The sequence below is a fragment of the Petaurus breviceps genome, unplaced genomic scaffold, assembly GCF_028583685.1.
Source record: "Petaurus breviceps papuanus isolate PSGF00001 unplaced genomic scaffold, PetGlider_PUasm1.0 220, whole genome shotgun sequence".
NCBI lineage: Eukaryota > Metazoa > Chordata > Mammalia > Diprotodontia > Petauridae > Petaurus > Petaurus breviceps.
Genome location: NW_027185876.1, coordinates 20,637,959 through 20,659,844, shown reverse-complemented (window position 1 = coordinate 20,659,844; position 21,886 = coordinate 20,637,959). Strand labels below are relative to the sequence as shown.

General features: G+C 42.3%; 1 protein-coding gene across 2 annotated transcripts in view; it reads right to left on the bottom strand.

Moving 5' to 3' along the window:
* RCSD1 (RCSD domain containing 1) overlaps positions 1-19,425 on the bottom strand; it is an 87,651-nt gene extending 68,226 nt beyond the window's left edge. For both annotated transcript variants that reach the window (XM_069094712.1, XM_069094713.1), the window contains exon 1: positions 19,212-19,425. In XM_069094712.1, coding sequence (XP_068950813.1) covers positions 19,212-19,217 — 6 coding nt within the window. In that variant the 5' untranslated portion in view covers positions 19,218-19,425. The remainder of the gene's footprint in view (positions 1-19,211) is intronic.
* Positions 19,426-21,886: the final 2,461 nt, after the last annotated feature.

Here is a 21,886-nt window from a genome sequence, read left to right as displayed (position 1 = left end):
CTTCACTTCAACTTTAGCCTCCCTGGCTTCCTTTTAAGTCCCAACTAAATCTCATCTCCTACAGGAAGTCTTCTTCAACTCCTCTTAATTGCAGTGCCTTCTCTTGTTAATTATCTCCTATTTCATCCTGTATGTAGCTTGCTTTGTATATATTTATTTGGACATTTCCCCCCACCCCATTAGATTGTAAGCTTGTTGAAGGCAGTCTGTCTTTTTCCTCTTTTTATATCCCCAGCACTCAGCACAGTGCCTTCCATATAGTGGATACTTAACAAATATTTATTGATTGGTTGATTGAAACTCGGTTGGCATCTTCTCTGAAGACCATTTTTCCTAGAAGAGGTTACATTAAATGTTTACCGAGAGTAGCTTACTTATTTTGTAGCATAAGCAGTCTTCCTAAAAAAAACAAAAATATGAAAAAAAAGCTGAATTCACAGACTCCAGGTTAAAAGTGCGTCTGTGAGCAAATAATCATACTAGACTTGTAGAGGTTGTTGTTGTTCAGTCATTTTAATCATGTACGACTCTTTGGTGACCTCATTTGGGATTTTCTTGGCAAAGATACTGGAATGGTTGGCCATTTCTTTCTCCAGCTCATCTTGCAAATGAGGAAACTGAGGCAAACAGGGTTATGTGACTCTCCTAGGGTCACAGAGTTAGTAAGTATCTGAGGCCACATTTGAAGTCAGGTCTTCCTTACTCCAGGGTACAGGTTACAGAAATTAAAAGAATATTAGACTGAATTCCAGGATTGTCTCCATCACTAACTTGGCTGTGTGACTTTGGACAAGTCTCTTAACATCTCTATATTTCTGTTTCTTCATCGATAAAAATAAAGGGGCTGGATTTGATGTTCCCTAATATTCCTTCCAGTTCTAAAATTCAATTAGTAATAAAACATAAAGAAGACAAAGATTCTGCCCTGCAGGAACTCCAAGTGTAATTGAAAGAGAAGATGAATCTGTGAGAAAAAGATGGATACATAGATAATGCTATAAAAATGTAAGGCGTCTGATTATTGCTATTATTGCCCAGAAAGATGAAGTCTCTTGCTCAGGGTCACACAGCTAGTTAGTGGCAAAGAAGAGAAATAAAATCCTGCAATTGCTCATAGTATGTTTCCCTTTTGGCACTTTCTGATTTCTAACAGACCTTAAGCACACACATAGGGCTTATTTCTGTGGCTTGGGTATAGGAATTACCATGATAAACACTGTATAAATACAGATAAGGATATGGATTTCCTGTTCACCTTTTGATCTGACCTTGTATGACTTTCAAGAGAGAAAGGCATGTGGATAATCCAGAATGGCTGACCCTATTTGACTGACTCTATTAGACCGAGAGGTTTATTGCCATTGAAAGGGGAGTAGTAGACTTTAAGGCCCAAGGGTTACCTTGTCTGTAACACTACCCCCTGGGAGCTGGGTCATGGTCCTCTCAAAGTGATGGCATATACCAATCTGGCAAGTGCTACATAGACAAAGTGTAAAGTGGAATTGCCTTCATGTTCCTCCCTTATGTTTCTCCTAGGTTTCCTTGCTTTTGAAGGGAAAGCCTTCATCTTTTCTTCCAGTCCTACTCACCTTTCCCACTTTTCCCCCAAAGGATTGAGAAACAAAGGCTTAAGATATATTCGAAGAAAGCATTCTTTGTGTTGGGGAAGAGGCTCAAATTTCAATAGATTACACATAAGAACTCTGTTGACCCAGAGAATTGTATGAAACAAGAGTGAGTCTTTGGGGCAGAGGGATGGAGCCATACAGACAGACCTCTTTTCCCTTGGGGGCCTTTGAGAACAAGGGGATAATGTATGGGAGGAGTTGGAAAAATATAAAGCAAGAATTATTATCCATCCAGATAAATATATGGGAGTGAATAGGGGATTGGCCTTGCAGTCAGAGACTTGGGGTCAAGTTATTGTCTTTGACACATTAGCCGTGTGACCACAGACAAGTCATTAACCTTTGAATGCCACTTTCAGATTGTAAAGTTACAAATGAGTTCCTTACACTCATGAGAAGGGACCCTATGGGCAGACCCCCACCCTGACCCCCTCCCCCAAAACAAAACAACAAAATCCATCTGGGTATGACGGTTCAGGGGTAGAGAACCTGCGGCCTCAAAGCCACATGTGGTCTTCTAGGTCCTTGGGTGCAACCTTTTGACTGAGTCCAAGTTTTATAGAACAAATCCTTTTTTTAAGGGGACCTAGAGGACCACATGTGGTCTTGAGGCTGCAGGTTCTCCACCCTGGAACCCTGCCAGGATTTCTAGTAAGCAGAAGTTTGGATAAGATGAACACAGAAGGCTCCTACTAATTCCAGGAGGCCTTGCCTGCCTCATTGATGAGACCAATAAAATGTAAACTCCTTGAGGGGAGGGAGAGACTGTCACTTTTGTATCTGTATGCCCAATGCTTAGCACTGTACCTGGCCCAAAGTAGGTGTTTAACAAATGTTTTTAATTGCTTATTTGAGTAGATGAGGAGAATTTCTGGCTAGAAAGCTCTAGTGAAATGCCCTCTGCTCCCAATGGGAGAAGCCCTCCCAGTCTACTCCTATCTTCCTCTGAACAGGAAGGGCCACAGTTATGACCAGGGTGTGTCTAAAGGAGATGAATGTGGCAAGTAGGTGGTTTGGTCATCAAAGTGCTGGTGATGACCTCAGGACAAACTTCCTTTTCTGCTTATACTCTGCATGATTCTCTTACTCAAAAGGTAGGCAAAGAGGTATTAGACTGGGAAACAGGAACCTTCCAGTCATAACATGCAACATCAGTAAGAACAAACCAGCTTCTGAGATACAAATATCAGTCATGTTTGTCACATGTCAATGGCTGGCAACTCTAGAACCCTGGAAATTTGGGTTTTAGAGCAGGCTCTGCCGCTAACTTGCCCATGGTGACACTAGGAACAAGTTGTAGATCCCACTTTCTCCTATGTTGTACTGTTTCGAGCATCACTGTTATTATAGAAATATATAACAAACCTGCCTTGTCTTTCTTCTGGCAAGAGAGGGCCTTGGCTGAGTGGTACTAAAGTTGCCAACATACCTCCAGTGAGGCACCGGTAGACTCCATCTCCCCCCCCACACACACACACACAAGGACAACTTTCATTGTCTCCTGCTCCCTTAGGTGGGGTGTGTCCAGGGTAGGCCCAGGGCAAAGAATGTTTCAAAATGGCATCCACTGAGCCATGTAGGTCTTGGAATAAACCTACTCACACATTTTAAAATTTGATTTGCTGGAACAAATATTCATTAAGAGTCTACCAAGTACAGAGCACTGTGTTAGGGAGAAACAAGGTTTAGATAAAATCCTCCCAGCTTTCAGAGTTAATAAGCACTTGCACTTGACCTATGTCTCTGATCACACCCACCACACCCTTACTCTGATCCTGATTTATTGTTGCTGTTGTTATTCTGTTCTGTTTGACTCTTCCTGACCCTGTGGACCACATTATCTATGGGGTTTTCTTGGCAAAGATACAGGAGTGGTTTGCCATTTCTTTCTTCAGTGGATTAAGTTAAATAGAGGGTAAGTAACTTACCCAGGATCACACAACTATTAAGTTTCTGAGGTTGGATTTTAACTCTGGTCTTCATGACTCCAGGCCCAGCCCATTAATACACTGAGTCACCTAATTTCCTCCTATGATTCTTATTTAAGGGAAGGCTAATCAATCAATGAATCAACAAACATTTATTAAGTACCTACTGCTAAGTGGTACAGGGGATAGAGCAACGGCCCTGGAGTCAGGGAGATCTGATTTCAAATCCAGCTTCAGATACTTACTAGCTGTGTGACCCTGGGCAAGTCACTTCATCCTGTTTGCCTCCGTTTCCTCAACTGTAAAGTGAGCTGGAGAATGAATTGGCAAACTACTCCAGTATCTTTGCCAAGAAAACCCCATGGACTTTGTCAAATAGAGTTCAACAACTGAACAGCAACATGTACCAGGCACTGTGCTAAGTGCTAATGTTTGACTAGCTGATGTCCATACCATTTCCATGCCATAAGGACAGGACCTTCACTTTTGTTCCAAGCAGTGGGAAGAAAAGGAATTCCTTTAGTGAAGGAAGAGGGAGCTAAAGAACCCATAGAATCATCTACTGATGGACCAACTGTGTCTAATGTGCAATGCACTCTGTGAATACTGGGCATTGGTAGGGCTTATACAGGTTGACCCACCTCCCATTTTTTGGGAGAGAGGTCATATTCTTCTCCCGAAGTTGATCACCCATAATAATTTTCATGCCTTGGATCATAGATTTGTAGCTGGAAGTCATCTCATTCAGCCCCCTCATTTTAAAGATGAATAAACTAAGTAAGGCCAATAGAGGGAAATGAACTTGCCTAAGGTCAAGGAGGTGGGATTTTAACCCAGGTTTTTCTGACTTTGACTCTACGAAGAGAACTCTATGCTGTACCATACTACCTCTCCCAGATTCTAGAACTCACTGTAAAGTATGTGTATGGGGTGTCTGGGACTGTCCTATATTTGAGGAGTTTGTGGTTATTGGGACTACTCCTGTTCCCTAGGGGATGTCACATGCAGCCAGTTCATGCGTTAATGGTGCTTTAGGGGCCATTTCCAGTCTTCCTGATCTATATCTGGCCACTAGAATCAGATGGACCCAGAGAGTGAGACTGGTGACCTTGGACAGCCATCCTTCACTTAAATCCAGTTCATTTGCAAGTCATGGCATCATCTTCCTGGTGTCATGGTCCTCTTTGAGAATAGTAACAATAATGATGTCCTATCAAGGTGTGGGGACAAGGGAGGAGGGAGGAGAAGGCAAGGAATCTCAAAGCTTTCTTGGTATTCCTGTTAGCAGCTCTCTGGAAATGCCACCATGCCTCAGTTACCTTCTCACCCTAGAAGATCCCTTTGTCCTTGAAGCTTCTTCCTCCCATGAATGAGCTCCTCCTAGATGCTCGATGTTGAGGAAGGGCCAGCCATCCTTTACTCCCTCCTAGATTTCACTGCCAGGCTGGGTACTGTTTCCTCTTCCCTTTCCTGTCTTTTCTTCTGCCTTTTATATACTGTCTTCCCATATTACAACATAAATCCTTGAAGGCAGGGAATGCCTTTCCTACTGTTTGTCTTTATCTCCCCAGTGCTTAGCCCAGTGCTGTACACAGAAATGTTTCCATTCATAAATGCTTGTTGACTTAAACTCTAGGGACTAAAGACTGAGCTACTGCAGTGGGGGTAGAGGGCCCTGGTTCCCGTAGCTCTGACTGCATGACCAGTCAATGACTGGGCTGTTTCCGACTGTCTGCTACCCTCCAGTCTACAATCCTTCTCCGACTCTCTCAGCTAAATCCCAGTGGCCAGACCTTTGCTACTGGCAGTGATGTGAGTAGCCAGGAGAACACAGCTGGATATTCAGAACCCGGCGGAGAAGAGCAGTCATAATGGAACAGATGATAGTAGGTCAAGAAAAGAATAGTGTTGGGAATAGGGGAAACTGGCAAGATTTATAAAAAGGGCACTTTAGTACTGAGGGAACCAAGGAGGACTAGGAATAAGGCTTAGTGACCTCCTTTTAAAAGATTTACTTTCCAGCCTGTGGACCTGACCCTGGGGTAGGTTTCAAATTTATTTTCTATCCAGAATCTTTTGGGTGCTGGCGCCAGGCTAAGTTTGTTGGCCACACACTAAAGCTAAGTCTGAGATACATATGTCTGTGTGTGTGTGTTGGGGAGGGGGGTAGTGGTGATTTTTAAAGAGCCCTGATTCTACAACAGGGGTTCTTAATTCTTGCCCTAAAACCAGAGAATTTGAGTTCAAATCCCACATCTTATAATTACTACCCATATCACCTTGAGCAGCTCATTTAACAAACCTCAGTTTCCTCAACTGTAAAATGAGAGGATTAACTTAGATCACAGATTCTTTTTTTTTTTTAAGACTATGTTTTCCTATCTTGTCCAGGCTGCAAGTATATTAGCCACTCATAGGCAAGACCCCACCACTGATTAGCATGGGATCTTTGCCTTGTTTTGTTTCCTGCCTGGTTGGGTTCCTTCTCCTATTTACACCCCACTCCTGGGGGGGATGGTGGTGGCCAGCATATTGCCTAAATTGGTATAGGTACTTAACTTAGCATGAACACTTAATTTAGTGTGGGCACCAGAATGATTTTAGGTACATTGAAGCTAAGAACTCTCGAGTTCCAAAGATCCACCAGCCTCAGCATTCTCTGGAGCAGGGATTATGGGAATGCTTAGTTTAGATCAGGGGTTCTTAATTTTTGTGTGTGCCATAAACACCTTTGGCAGTTTGGTGAAGTCTATGGACTCTGTTCTCAGAATAATGTTTTCAAATGCATAGGATTACAAAGAAAATAAATTATATTGAAGCGATTAGCAAAATAGTCTTAAAAACAAGTTCATGGACTGCAGGTTAAGAATCTCTAGATTAGGTGATCTTTGAGAATCTTTCCAGATCTAGATCTATGAACCTACACAATTAGATCACGAACTTCTTGAGGATAGATATTGATTCATCTTCTATATCTCTACAAAATACATCTATATGTTTAGAACAAACAGATGATATAGTAGATAGAACACTGATCCTGAAGGAAAAGACTTAAATTCACATCAGATTTCAGACACTTGATTAGCCATGCCACCCTAGAAAAGTCATTTACTCTGTTTTTTCATCTGTAAAATGGGAATAAATAACAGCATCTTCTTTGCAGGGTTGTTGTAAGGGTAAAATGAGATGACATTTGTAAAGTTCTTTGAGAACCTTAAAGTGTTTCATATAATCATTAGCTACTATTATTATATGGGATATTTCAGGGTCAAGACAAGGTGTTATAGCAGCCTCTGGTGATAGATACTTGTCTCCTTGGCTTGGGTAACTTTGGTCATATACTACCCAGATCCCCCAGCTGGTGCTAAGAAAAATGAGCAAATCAATCCCCAAGTTTGTTCTTCTCTTCCCCCTCCCCTTGGTATCTGGGGGCCAAGAGCTGGAGTCAGAGGATCCCTGTAGAGATGTCTAGATGCCTGAGCCTTTACACCAGAAACAACTCTGGTCGTTGGTCTCCAGACTCTCCCAATTCAATTCATCAGGCATTTAAAAAGCACCTACTATGTGCCAGCCATAATGTTGCATGCTAGGGATGCAAGGACCAAAAAAATGAAAAATGAGAAATGATTCCTGCCTTCAAGGAGTTATATTTATAGGCAAACAAAACAAGATAATTTAGAAAAAGGAGACAAGGGAGGGAGAATTAGGAAAAGTTTCACAGAAGAGAGGACAATAGAGCTGAGAAGGAAGCTCAGGATTCTGAGAGGCAGAGGTGAGATTGGAACATATTCCAAATCTTAGGGATAGCTTGTTCAAAGGTACAGAGATGGGAAATGGAATCTCCATTTCAGAGTAAAGGAAATAGTTGGTTGGAATGTAGAATGTGTAAAGCAAAGTAATGTGAAATAAATCTGAAAAGAGGGGCTGGAGAAAGATAGAGAAGGGCTTTTAACACCAGTCAATCAGTCAATAAACATTTATTAAACACTTACCATGTTCCGGGCACTGTGTTAAGCAGCAGATACAAAAAGAGGCAAAAGTCCCTGCTCTCAAGGAGCTTACAATCCAAAGGGGGAGTCAACAGGCAAATATGTACAAACAAGTTATATACAGGATAAATAGGAAATAATGAACGCCAGAATGAAGAGGGCTACAATGTGGGATTTTGGCTGAGACTGGAAGGAAGCTGGGAAGCCAGTAGGCAGAGATGGGAAGGAAGGGCATTCCAGCTTTGGAGGATAGCCAGCCAGAGAAATGCCCTCACTCTACAGAGGAGTTTATAATTTACCTCAAGGGTAATAACATGGTCAGAGCAGTGCTTTAGGAGTATTCATTTGGAGTTGTGTGAAAGATGGATGGAGTTGGGAGAGACTGGGAGCAGAGGAAGTCATTGCAATAGCAGGCACGTTGGGTTGGAGGGCCATTGAGGGCAGAGGCCATGTAAATGCAGAGAAGGGGAGGATACGAAAGATGGATGGCATTGACAAGACCCAAGAACGGAATGCTTCTAAGGGCTGAGGGAGAGGAAGAAGTCAAGGTGAGTTCAGCCTAACTCCTGAGGAACTGAAATTGTAGGACAGGGCTAGGCTTCTTGCCCAGGGCCCACCACAAGAGATGGAATTTATACAAGGATGCAGGGCTGACTGTATACAGAATACCTTACTAGTGTGCTGGGTATCTATCACAAGGGTAAGTGAAGGAAAGGGTTCCCAACAATCACATGAAGGACAAGGAGACTTTATTTTTTCAAGGCTGGACCAAGGGAAAACAGGCCACTAACTTAGACAAATCACCCCATTTCTCTAGGGCCTGCTAATCTGGTAAACTGGAGAGGAGGCTTATTTCAATGTCTTTGTCTCTTCAGTATTCCTAGAACAAGTTGATATTCCAGATGGTGAAGAGGGATGACTTCAGAGTTGAGATACAGTATTTAGAGCGGGGAGGGATTTTAGCAGTCACCCCCTCAATTTTTTTTAAAGAAATCTTTTTCTTGATTTTTTATATTATCTTTATTTATGAATGTGTCCTGGTTCCCTCCCCTACCAGTGAGCCTTTCTTCACGAAAAGAATTTTAAAAGTGAGGTAAAAAAAGTACAACAGCAAAATCAAGCAGCTCTTTCTGACAGTATACACAATACTCAATACCCACAGTTTCCCACCTGCAAAGAAAATGCTTAATTTTTTTTAATATATGAGAAAATAGAAGCCCATGGGAAATACCTGATTTAGCCAAAGGTCACATGGGTTGTAAGGAGCAGGGGTGGGATACAAACTCAGGTCCTCTGACCCCAAGTCCAGCCACCTTTGCAGTTGTTAGTATGCACAGGAAAAAAATATGTGTATATAAATACATATATTTAAGTTGGAACACTAGAGTGAGTAGTGTGGGCATTTTTTTTTTGCAGTAAACCCTTGCTAAAATGAAGCCTGGTATCTTTCTTTTTCTTCTTGTCTCCCAGGTCTCTCTTGCCTTTTAAATGAACTTTTCCCTGGGCAAGTACATAGGGTCATTGGTGGGTCTTCAATAATTGGAGAAGAGCTAAGTCACCAAGTGACCTTGGTGTGTTTCTATGCCTCCATTTTCTATTCTGTAAAATGGGGATACATTCTTTAAAAAAAAAAAAAAAGGAGTCTTCCTAGGGGAGTGAAAAATCAGGACAGAACCTTGAGATGTAAAGATCCTGGGGGAAGGGAGGAAAAGAAGATGGGGGTGGCTGGCACAGAGCTGTCCTATGGCTTGGCTCAGAGAGTGTTATTATGGGAGAAATGCAGTTTACCATCTCTGGATTCCTCTGGAACGAAAGTGCTCTCTTTTGCTGCCCTGATAAGATTACCCTGTCTGCTCAGCCACCACAGCCTTCAGATTTCCCACGGACTGATCTCTCTCTTACTATTTGGCTTGCTATGGTATGAGGAGCCATGTTGGGGATAAGGGCCCTGAAATTTGACTCCAGGCCAGGAATGTTAAATCACAGCTCTCTGTGATAGGTCTCTCTGCCTGCCTGGGCTCCAGTTTGAGTCATTACAGCATTACAGTCTGACTACCTTAGACACCACTCCCCTCCCCTCCCCCCCATTCAGTCTGCCCAAATGAAAGGTGCTGGTAAATGGGAGCTATTGTAATTGGGAGTGTTGGCAGATAGAGTGAGACAGCCCAACACAACTTTGGGTGTACAGCACTTAGAAACCCCCACAGGCTCAGCAGTGCCAAACTCCTCAACTTGAGGCCCATCACTCCCTATTTCAGGACCAACCCCCCTTTCTTTAGCCAGGAATTCCAAGAAAGGCACTAAACATGTGGTATTAGTGGGAGACATAAGATAAGGACAGAATTCTGTTTTTAGTTCTTTGAATGGGTGAATCCTATGATTCTTTTAAATTCAAAGTCATTTCAATTCAACAAGCACCAGGTACCTGCCATAATTAAGAAACCATGCTAAAGACGTGGTATTGAGATGGGAGAAGGGCCTAAAAGGTGACTGAAGCAGATCTGATCTAACTGAGAAGGGAAGACATGGCCATAAATATGATACATGAGAAAATGTGATAAGTACAAAGTGGAGGGTCAGGCAAAGTGCTTTGAGAAATTTGAAGCAGGAACAAGGCAGCCCTTTCATTTGGGAGGGAGAAGGGTCAGAGAGGGCTTCTTGCCCTCCAAGAAGATGATGCCTAGGTTATACCTTCAGAAGGGGAACCTGAAGCATATAGGTAGAGTGAAAATCCATCCAAAGCACAAGACAAGTTGAGAGCAAAGGTGGGGGAGATAAAAAAAAAGAGATGGATGAAAATGGGCAATGAATGAACGAAACACAGACTGTGAAGGCAAGTTGTATGATATAAGCCTAAAAATGTCATTTGGGGTCAGATTTGGGGGGGGGCCTTGAATGCAAGAAAGTTTATACTTCATTCAAGAATCAATGGGGAACCCACCAAAGATTTTTGAGTGAACGTGTAACATGAACAGACTGATCAGAAATACTGATGCATTAAGAGAATTTTCTTGTGGACAGATTGGAGAAGGGACAGACTGGAGGAAAGAAAACGTGTTAGGAGGTTATTACAACTCTAGGGGAACAGAGATAAGGGCCTGAACTTGGGTGGTTGCAATGGGAACAGAAAGGAAGGGATGGATATTAGAGATATTATTGACAGAATCAACAGAACTTGGCAAATGAATTGGATGTAGGTAGTGAGGGAGAGGGAAGAGTAAAAAATGTCTCTGAAATCAGCAGATCAGGTGTGTAGGAAGCTGTTGGTAGAATTGGTAGACATAGATTAGTAAGGTGGAAAGATTGCTTTGGGGAGATGAGGGGTCTAATTTGGGACTGTTGAATTTGAGATGCCAGTGGGACACACAGATATTGATAACTCGAAGGTAGAGATAAGACATTTTGGAGGCATCCTTGTGTAAAAGTGACCATTGAAGCTATGGAAATGGTTGAGAGCAACAAAGAAGAGAGTATAGAAAGGTAGAAAATAAAATGAAAATTCCAAAGATGAAAACTTGAGGGAAATACCCACTGTTAAGGAGAGAATGACAAATCAACAAAGGAAATAGAGCCACGGAGGTTGGAAAACCAACAAGTCAGTCAATAAACATTTATTAAGTGCCTACTATATGCCAAGTACTGTGCTAAGCATGAGGGGGAGTTTACAAAGAGAAGTGAAAAGCAGTTCCTGCCCTCAAGGAGCTCATAACTTAATGGGGGAACCATGGAGCAGAATCCAAAGGAGAAAGAATCAAGGAGAGGAAAGGTAACACTATAAAATGATGTTCAGCAGTAGCCAAGAAGTCAAGAAGACTAAGGACAAAAAAAAGGGTATTAGATTTAACAAGCAAGCAGTCATTAGTTACCTTGGAGAAAACTATTTCAGAAGAATATCATTTGGAAACAGTAGTCAGATTACCAAGAGTTGGGAGCCACAGAGATCTTATCAGAACAGTACAATGGGCTGAATCTAATAAGATGATTTCTGGTAGAGATCAATGTAAAGTTCCATGCATTGGCTCAAAAAATCAGTTTAATAAATGCAGAATGAAGGAGGTGTCTTGTCAATTCATGTGAAAATGACCTGGGGTTTGAGTAGATTGCAAGTTCAGGATGAGTTGATAGCAACATGGCAGGCAAAAGTATAAACAAAATAAACACAATCTGCCTTTGGGATGAAGAAGGGGAGAGTCCTAGTATATGTTGCCCTTATCAAAACATACAGCACCCTATGTTCAGTTCTAGGTGCCACATTCTAGAAATGACTTGGGGAAACTGGAACACTTTCAAAGAAAGGTGGGATATGATGGTGAAAGAACTAGAGACTATAAAGACCCAAAGTGGGTCTGGCGGTGAAACGATGTATTTTTACCTGGAGAAGAGAAGAGTTGGAAGAACAGGATACCTCTCTTCAAGTATTTAAAGGGTCATTGCATAGAAGAGAGATTCATCTTGTTCTGCTTGGTTTTAGATGGAACAGAAACTATAGAGGCAAATTTCAAGTGAAAGTAAAGAAAAACCTCCTAATAATTGGAGTTGACAAAAATTAGCATGGAAGTCATAGAATCAGGAGCTCAAAGGGGCCTTAGATAACACCTAGTCTAGAACCCTCTTTGTGCAGATGAGGAATCTAAAACCCATAGAGGTCAGTTGACTTGGCCAGAGACATACAGGAAATCTACAATAGGGTCTAGATTCAAAGCCACGTTCTCTGATTTTTGATGCCAACACCATGCTGGCTCTTTTAGTGATGGTTGCTTGTCAGGAAAGTGGCAGAGGAAATTCCTGTTCAGGTATGAGATGATTAGATGACTAAGGTCCTTTCCAGTCCTGAGACTCTATGATTCTTTGGGTACAGGAGCAATGGGATGTGAGGAAATGGAGGCAGTGAATGTAAACAACTCTTTCCATAAATTTGACAGTAAAGGAGAGAGACAGACAGAGACAGAGAGATGAGACAGAGACAGAGAGAGAGGATAGCTTAAGGAATTATCAGGATCAAGGAAAGGTTGGAATTTTTTGTTTTGTTTTTCAGATTGGGGAGCCCTGGGTACGTTTAAAGGTCAGGAGTCAGAAGAAAGAAGGGAAAGACTGAAGGTGCCTCATAGTAATGAAACAACTCTAATGGAACAAGGTCATAGGGGAGACAGCAGGGGTAGAGTCCAGGGCACAGAAGATTGGTTTAGCAAGGGGAAAGTTCACACCTTCCTCTGAAATTAGAAAGAAAGAAGAGAAGATGGAGGAGGGGGCTGAAATGCTTAGAGGAGCTGAGGAACTCTGTGTTGGATGGTATCCATCTCCTTAGTAAAGAAAGAGATAAGGTTATCTCCGAAAGCGGAAGAGAAATGGGGTGAAGTTGGTAGCCTGAGGAGAGGAGGTAAGGGTTGGAATAGCTTGGGGGGGGGAATGAAATTGGGAATGGATGAGGGATAGATAAAAAGGACTGATGTGGAGCAGTGACGATCCAATTGAGGTTAAAGAGACTCAAAATTCTATACTCTAGCCATTACAACATTGTTGTTGAGTCATTTCAGTCATGTCCTATTCTTTGTGACGCCATTTGGGGTCTTCTTGGCCTTTGCCAAGATACTGGAGTGGTTTGCCATTTCCTTCTCCAGATTTTACAGATGAGAAAACGGAGGCAGACAGGGTTAAGTGACTTGCCCAGGATCACATAGCTAGTAAGTGTCTGAGGCCAGACTTGAACTCAGAAACATGAGTCTTCCTGATTCCAAGCCCAGTGCTGTATCCCATCTGACTGCCAACTATAACATCAGGCTTATTTGGGCTTAGCACAGCATATAAAGAACACAATTTTCAACAGATTTCTACCCTGAGGTTCTTGAGAAGTATCTACTTAGTTACAAATAATTAATATGCCAAATTGGTTCACTTACTATTCTTCACACATGACAATCCATCACCCATTTCCATGACATTGTACAAGCATATGCTATGCCTGGAATGCACTCTCTCCTTGCTGCCTCTTAGAATCTCTGGTTTCCTTCAACACTCAGCTCAAGAGCCACCACACAAGACCATTTCTGATTTTCCCAGCTGCCAGTGCCCTCTCTACAAAACCATCTTGTATTTTATTTTGCAAAGTATTTCATTAAGCACTTATTATGCTCCAAACACTGTTGTATATGTACATATTGTCTTCCCTATAGAATGTAGGTCCTTTGAGGACAGGGCAGCTTCATTTTTGTCTTTATAGTTCCAGAAGCCTAGCCTAGCTTGTAAAATTCCATGCATTGGTTCAAAAAATCAGTTTCATAAATGCAGAATGGGGGAGGTGTCTTGTTAATTCATGTGGAAATGATCTGGGGTGTGAGTAGAGTTCAAGTTCAGGATGAGTTGATAGCAACATGGCAGCCAAAAGTATGAACATAAACACAATATGCATTTAGGATGAAGAAGGAGTGGAGCATGTGCTTAATAAATGCTAGCTGGTTGATTGATAATGTGTTAGAAAATGATTAACTGAGTAGAAGAGGTCAAGGAAGAAGGGCACTAAGGGGGTCAGAGAGGAGGTGCACCTGATTTCAGACCTGAGGAAGAGGAAGGATGTCAACAGAGGGAGATCTTGGAATTTAGAGTTGGTAAGGACTGCAAAAGCCATTTAGTCCAACCCCTTCATTTTCTAATAGCGGCCAGGCAGCACAATGGATAGAGAATTAGACCTGGAGTCAGGAAGACCTGAGTTAAAATCCATCTTCAGACACTTAATAACAAGTCACTTAATCTCTCAGCCTCAGTTTCCTCAACTGATCATTATAGCATCTACCTTCTAGGGTTGTTTCAAGGTTCAAATGAGATAATACTTATAAATTGCTAAGCACATGATTAGGCACTAATAAATGTTTGTTTCCTTCATTCCTTTAGGATGAGGAAACTGAGGCACAGAGAGGTTAAAATGACTTATCTAGGGCAACACATCTAGTAAATGTCAGAGGCAGAGTTTGAATCCAGCTCTCCCTGACTTCAGATCTAGCATTCTATCTACTGCCTTTGTGAAGAAAATGAGGTCTGGTCAGGTGAAGTCATTTGCCCAAGGTGGCTAGTAAGAAATAGAATTGGCACATGAAAACAGATCGTTTGACTCCAAATCTAGTCTTCTTTCCTCCTCATCCAGATTGGAGGGCAGGAGTGAGGGTGGGAGTTTGATCCAAGCATCTTCAAAGACTCAGAAGTAGAAAAGGACAGGATAAGAAAAGGCTAGACATTCAGTATGACTAGGGGTTAGGTTAGTGTGTCTGCACTATGAAACAGGACTAGTGTCAGAGGCTGATCGCTATGAAAACGGATTCGCTGAGAACTTTAGCCAGGCACCAGTTGGAATGAATGAATGAATGAACCTTGGTGTTCTAATTAGATTTTCTCTAGTCCTTGAAAATCACAAAACTCTATTGCATTAAAAAATAAATGATGTCATTCATTCTGTTGGAAGATTCAGTCCTGGTGCTCCCTCTAATTAGTTAGGTTATTAAGACACACATAACCACAATTTCCAGACTGACAGATTTAGAGCGGGAGGAACTTTGGAGTTCATCTAGTCTAGCCCCCTCATTTCACAGAGAAAGAAACTGAGCCCCAGAGAGGTTAAATGATTTACCCAAGTAACACAAGGAGAAAATGGCAGAGCTGGGATTTGAAATCGGGCTTCAGACTCCAAAACCAGCTCTCTCTACCTTTGCCAGACTGTCGACATTTTCATTCTGGAATCTCAAGCAACTCTTTGCAAAGGCAATTTACCCTTAATGGTGAAAGACCCCTTCTTTTTCATAGAGGTACAAACACTTGTTCAGGCGGTAGCTACTTAGCCCGGGTCATTCAAAACCTACCCCTGTAAAATGAGTCCTCTGGGAACTCTGTTCTGACCTGCCTTTGGCCCTCAGGCAACAACCTGCCTAAGAACCCCGAACTGGCCTCCTCTTATCTCTCAGCCATTCTTTGCAAGCGGATTAGACAGTCTTTAAGTGGGAGTAGTTATAAATCACAGTGAGCCACCGCAGGGCCCAGTTAAAGTTTAGGAGAATCCCTTCAAGGAGGGAAAACTAACCCTCAAGCCTGAGGTCTTTTCTTCCTCTGTGGTTCCTTTCACCTAGCCCCAGGAGAAGTATAGCACAACTTTGTTCTCCTTAGGAAACAGCTTAGAGACAAAGGCCTACTTGGCCTATTCTTGCCTTGCTGATGTCTATGGCTTCTGAACCATATCTGGGAGGAACAGAGAGAACTCAGACCTGAATGTGCACCAGCAGAAGCCTCCCAGGTCTTAAAAATGAGTGGACTGCCTCATTTGGGGGCTGATGAACCTGCCCTCCCCTGCCCCTGGTACTGTCTACGGTTGCTCATTTAGAATTAGTCTCCCTGGGCAGCTTATTAGAAATCCTTAAATAACCAAAGTTCCTTCTTGCTTTTTAAACCCTGCTTTAGGGATCACCCCATTCTCTGCAGCCAATAGCAGTGGGACCAACCGTACATAGCACTGAGTTACAAAATGAGTTTGTGGAAACATTGGAGTATTGCACATTAAACCTCCAAGGTGACTCAAGAGAGCCTCAGCTAGTTTTGGGGTGGGGAGATAGAGAACAAAGTGCTGGGAAGACCCAGAAGCTCCTGGACTGCTTCAAGTTTCATCCCTGTAGGAGACATCATGATAGGAGTGTGGTGGAGTGGAAAGAATCTGCACTTTGATGAGATAGGATGATAATCCTGGCTAGGGCCCATTGTAGGCATGGTGAGTGACAATGAGAAAGTCACTTCAACTCTGTGAACGTCAGTTTCCTATCTCTAAAAGGGAGATAACAATACTACTATGGGATTGTAGGGAAAATCAAATCAACAAGCATTTATTAGGTCCCTACTATGTACTGGGTACTGTCTAAACATTGGGTAACAAAGAAAAATAAAAGACAGTCCCTGTTCTCAAGAGACTGACATTTTAATGAGAGAGACAACATGCAAACCATATACAATCATGTATATATTTAGGATAAATCAAAGATTTAGACCCAGGCATTAGAGATTGGCAAAGGTTTCTTGTAGAATATACCACTAGTGAAATTTAAAAGAAGTTAGGAAAACTAGGAGGGAGAAATGAGGAGGAAGGGAATTCCCGACACAGGAGACAGATAGCTATTGACAATTCCTGGAGTTGGTAGGAGCGTTGTGTTGAAGGCGTAAACAAGGAGATCTGTGTCATTGTATCATAGAGTACATGGAGGGGAATAATGTGAAGAAGTTGATTTGAAATCACCCTCAGTCCCTCAATAGCCGTACAACTTCAGGCAACTCACTAAACTGTCAAAGTCTCAGTTTGCTCCTCTGCACAACAGGGATGTACTGACATGTACTGCTTTCCTCGTAGGGCTGCTGTGAGGAAAGTATTTTGCAAACTTTGAAGCACTCTACGATTGCAAATTATTATTATTGTTATACATCTACCCAGGATGTTGTGAAATTAGGGAGTGATCTGGAGAAAGACTGTACAGTTCGTTAGAAAGTATGGTATTTCTCGCCTTACATGTGTACATGGGGAGCTCAGGCTAGAACATGCCATCAGAATGCAGAATGTTCAAAGGCAGTCCCCAGGGCCAACAGGGCTACTGGGGCTACTAGAAACATGTACCAATTTTCAGTCCCAATATGCTCTTCTTTTATCTGCCAATTGAGGTTAGATTTATCTCTCTTAACTGATCCCTCCAGGGATGCTCATTCTACTCTATACCTTTCCCTAGTGACGTCTAAAGCCCTACTTAACATTACTTGAAGTAAAAAATCATGGTGGTGCCATGTAGACATTAAGAGAAGTCACAAAATCAGAGTTGAGGGGGGGAGTAGAGTAAAGGCAGCCATCATGTCACTGGCTGTGGGACTTTTGATACCCCATGGCATCAATAATGCACATTTATGAAGGGCATTATAAATTACAAAGTACTTTCATAATTGGATCATGGGATTAAGAATTGGGAGGGAACTTAAAAAACATCTGGTCATACCTGCCCCGTCTCCATTTCTCATCGCTATGCCTTTGCACAAGCTCTCCTCAGTGCCCCATATACACACCATTCTCACCTCTACCTCTAGCTTCCTTCAAGACTTAGCTTAAGTTCCACCTGGGAGGCCCTTCCTGATTCCACCCAGTGACTACTGCCTCCTCCTACCACACAAGAAGAAAAAATACTTTGTAATTACACACACACACACACACACACATATGCTTCCCCAAATAAGATGCAAGCTTTTTGAAGAAGGGTAGTGTTTCATTTTTGTCTTTGTACTCCCATGCCTAGCACACAGTGCTTGACATATGAATAAATGCTTGGCGATTGACATGCCAGCTCTCCTTTTGCAGATGAGAAACCTGAAACCAAAAGTTAAGTTTAAGTGACTTGTCCGAAGTCACATGGAGAGGAAGTGTCAGAGCCAGAATTCTAACCTAGGTTTTCTGATTCTAAATTAAATGCTTTTTTCCATTGCACTCCCCTGAAGGTAGGTAGTGTTTCTTTTGGTCTGTTGAGTTAATCAGTCTTTGAACCTTCCTGTGTTGAAACTCCCTTTACCTATGAAAGTAGGCAACTCAACAGTAATCTGCAGTCTCACACAGTTGTCTGGGAGAGTTAAGAGGTTAAGTGATTTTTCCATGGTTATAGTCATATCAAAATCAGAATTTGAACCCATGTCTCTATTTATGTGAATCTCTACCTAATTCTCTGGACTACTTCTCTATGACAAATATAATTATCTCCACTTTACAGATGAAGAAACTGTGTTATAGTCACAAAGTTAGTGAGTGATGGGGCTCAAACCCACGTCTCTCTTGCTTCCAAATCTGTAAGTTTCAGAAATAGTGAAGAACATTTCAGAATTCATTTGGGAAGAGGAGTGGCAGAGAAGCACCAAGCCTTTACTATTGCCGCCCCCCTCAACACACACACACGTATGGGCCACACACCGAAAAAGATTACAGATCAGTCGTGGGCTGCATAAGGAACAGTGAGTGTCCTCTGACTGCTTAGCTAAGGGAGATTTTTCAGGAAGTGATGGGGGAGATGAGGTAGAGGAAAGGAAAGACTTCAGAAATGATTATAGTGACTGGTCCCCAGTCTGTAAAAAGAAGTTGTGTTCCCAACAGGGTTGCATCAAAGGGAAGTTTTTGCCATTTGTTTCTGTTTTAGGACCCATCCCTGCAGACTCTGGGGCTTCCGCTTTCTTTAGAGGATCTCATGTGCTTGCTGATTTCTGCTTTAAAAAATTCCACAGCCCTTGAGATCACTGATCAAAAGGTTCAAAGCCCTTAGAAGTTTCACCGTTCTCTTTCTGACCCTGCCTTATTTCCTACTGACCCACTGCACCATCCCCTGGGAGGAAATGAGAGTCCTTCTTGCCCAGATGAGGGGGGTTGGGGTGGTTGACAAGCCCTAAGGGTCTGTATAGGATATGTCCAGAATAGCAAGCCCTTGCCCTTCTCCTATGGCCAGCTTAGAATGACCCTCATATGACCTTCTGTCTCCCCCCTTCCCCTCCCCGAGAAAGTACCATGTGAAGTGTAGGTAACATTCAGTCAATCAGTGAGTCAGTCACATATTCTGACCTGCACTGATCGTGAGAAACCCGGACACTAATGCACACACATACGTTTTTAGGCAACAAACTCCCATTACCTCCATGTCTTCCAGGTGTAGAATGAGTGTCTGCTGTGGAATCCCTCGTACGGAGTTGCCCTGATCCTTGTGGGGCTTGCTGTTTTCCTTTTTCTTAGCCCTGCCTAGGCAAAGTTTCTTTCTAGCACCAGGCACTGCACGAGGGCAGTCGCAAAGCCCCAGCTCAGCTTGAGAACTGACAGAGACCAGAGTGGCTGTGCACCAGAGAACAAGGAAGGAGGGAGGGAGGGAGGAAAAGAGGGTGGGGAGAGGAGGAGAGGAGGCAAGGCAATCAGGGTTTAAATTTAGACACAAATCTAAACAGATACTGTCCCTCCCAGAGTGCAGAACTCAAGAAAAGGAGCAGCAAACTCCATTAATCTGCCCAAACATGGGGATGAGATGCTTGCATTTTCTCAATTTCCCTCTTTATTTTTACTGCCCACTTTACTTCCATCTGTCTGCAGTTATTCTCTTTTGATACTTTCCCACTGTTTTTTATTATGCTATCTTTTGGTCCTCTAAAATTTCGTGCTCTCTCCTCCTCCTCCTCCTCCTCCTCCTCCTTTCCTTCTTCTTCTTCTTCTTCTTCTTCTTCTTCTTCTTCTTCTTCTTCTTCTTCTTCTTCTTCTTCTTCTTCTTCTTCTTCTTCTTCTTCTTCTTCTTCTTCTCCTCCTCCTTCTTCATCATCTTCATCTTCTTCTTCTGAATCTTCTCCTCCTCTTCCTTCTCCTCTCTCTCTGTCTCTGTCTCTCTGTCTCTCTCTCTCTCCCCCTTCCTCATTTTTCTTCTTTCTCCTTTTTCCTTTTTATTGTTTGTGCCTGGCTTATGTTTTAGAAGAGAAGTAATATAATGTGTCACCAACTGGGTATACATTTCTCTGTTTCTCTGTAGGTACTCTTACTCCTATGGAAAGAGGTGAAGCAGTGGGTACCTATTAGACAGATTTCAGGGCTATGTGGGGAACAGGACTAACATTTTCCATTTCCATCCTTTTTTCCGTACACCTCCCAGACACAGATTTTTCAGGAAGCTACTTTTTCCCTTTTTATTTATTTATTTATTTTTAAAAGGAAAGCAAAGGATCCAAGAAAAGTTTTCCAAGTTCACTGTAATAAATCTTTCTTCCCCTTACTCCTGATTTATGGTGTTATAGGCATTGCATTTTGCTGGGAATTTCAGCTTCACAAGCTGTTAGCACTCAGCAAATGTTTTTTTTCTCCATTCCCATCCAAATCAGTAAAAGGCAAAATGCACCAAATTCCCATCAGGCCCATTATAGTAATCATTCCACAATTCCTCCCTAGATAGTCTGTCCCCTCCCCCACAGGGAGACCAGGGAGGCACTGAAGGTGGGGGTGGGGTGGGAGGGATGAAGGGAGAGGAATTTAGACAGGGATCCTTCTCTGCTGCCAGTTCTATGTCCTGAGTCACAGCCAGGAAGAGCCACAAGCCCCAAGGGCTGCTGCTTCTGTAGCTCTGCTTTTAGGACAGAGATGAGGAGGGGAGAAAAAATGTTTTTAAAACAGAATATGTGTGTATATATATGTACACACATTACATATTGTTTATGTGTATGTATATACATATATACACATTCAGATAATAGTATACAAAGTGGGGAATTCCTTTTACTGAAATATATTGCTCAATAGCTCTTCCTTGTCTCAGCCAGCCCAGAATGGGGCTTCAGCTCAATGCATCGTGTGTTTAAGAGCCTACTATATTTAATTCTCTGAGTTAGGTTTTGATGCTACAGAGACCCAGAAAGGGAGGGCAAAGGGAGGAAGGAAAAGAAAGGAATAAAAGAAGAAAAAAGGAAAATAGTCCTGTATCCACTGCACTGATCATTTATATTCTATTGGTGAATAAAACATGTAGACAAAAAAGTATATAAAATAGAGTAGTAATCATTCAATAAACATTTAAGCACCTACTATGTTCCAGGCACCATAAATAGTAACAACTAGGAGACTCAGGGAAGGCTTCCCAAAGGAGGTGGCACCTGAACTGAGCCATAAAGGAAGCTCAGGACTGAATCAAGTCAAGTCAACTTGTGTTTAAGTACCTACTGTGTGCTAGGTACTGTGTTAAGTTTTGGGGATACTAAGAAAGGGGGGAAACAGCCTCTGCTCTCCAATAGCTTACAGTCGAATGGGAAAGGCAACATGTTAACAACTATGGACAAAGGATAGATTAGATAGATAGATAGATAGATGATAGATAGATAGAATGATAGATGGATGGAATGATGGATAGATGAAATAAATTGGAGGTGGTCTTAGAGGGGAGGCACTGCAATTAATGAGGACTAGGAAAAAGTTCTTGCAGAAACAGAAAGTGGGACTTTGGCTGAGACTTGAAGAAAGCCAAGGAATGTAGAAGTTGGCCATGAGAAGAAGGAGCAGTCCAGGCATGAGGGACAGCCAATGAAAATGCTTAGTCTGGACATGGAATATCTTGGGAGAGAAACAGCCAGGAGACCAGCAAGACTGAATCATAGAATACCTAGAAGGAAGGAAGGTATAAGACTGGAAAGATAAGGGTCAAGGCTACAAAGGACCTTAAAAACCAAACAGAGGATTTCATATATGATCCTGGAGGTTACCTTTCCAGTCCCTTCTAGGTAGAGATTGATGATCTTACTTAGAGGGAGTACAGCACACAGCATGTACAATGGTGTGAAGGTGGTAGGT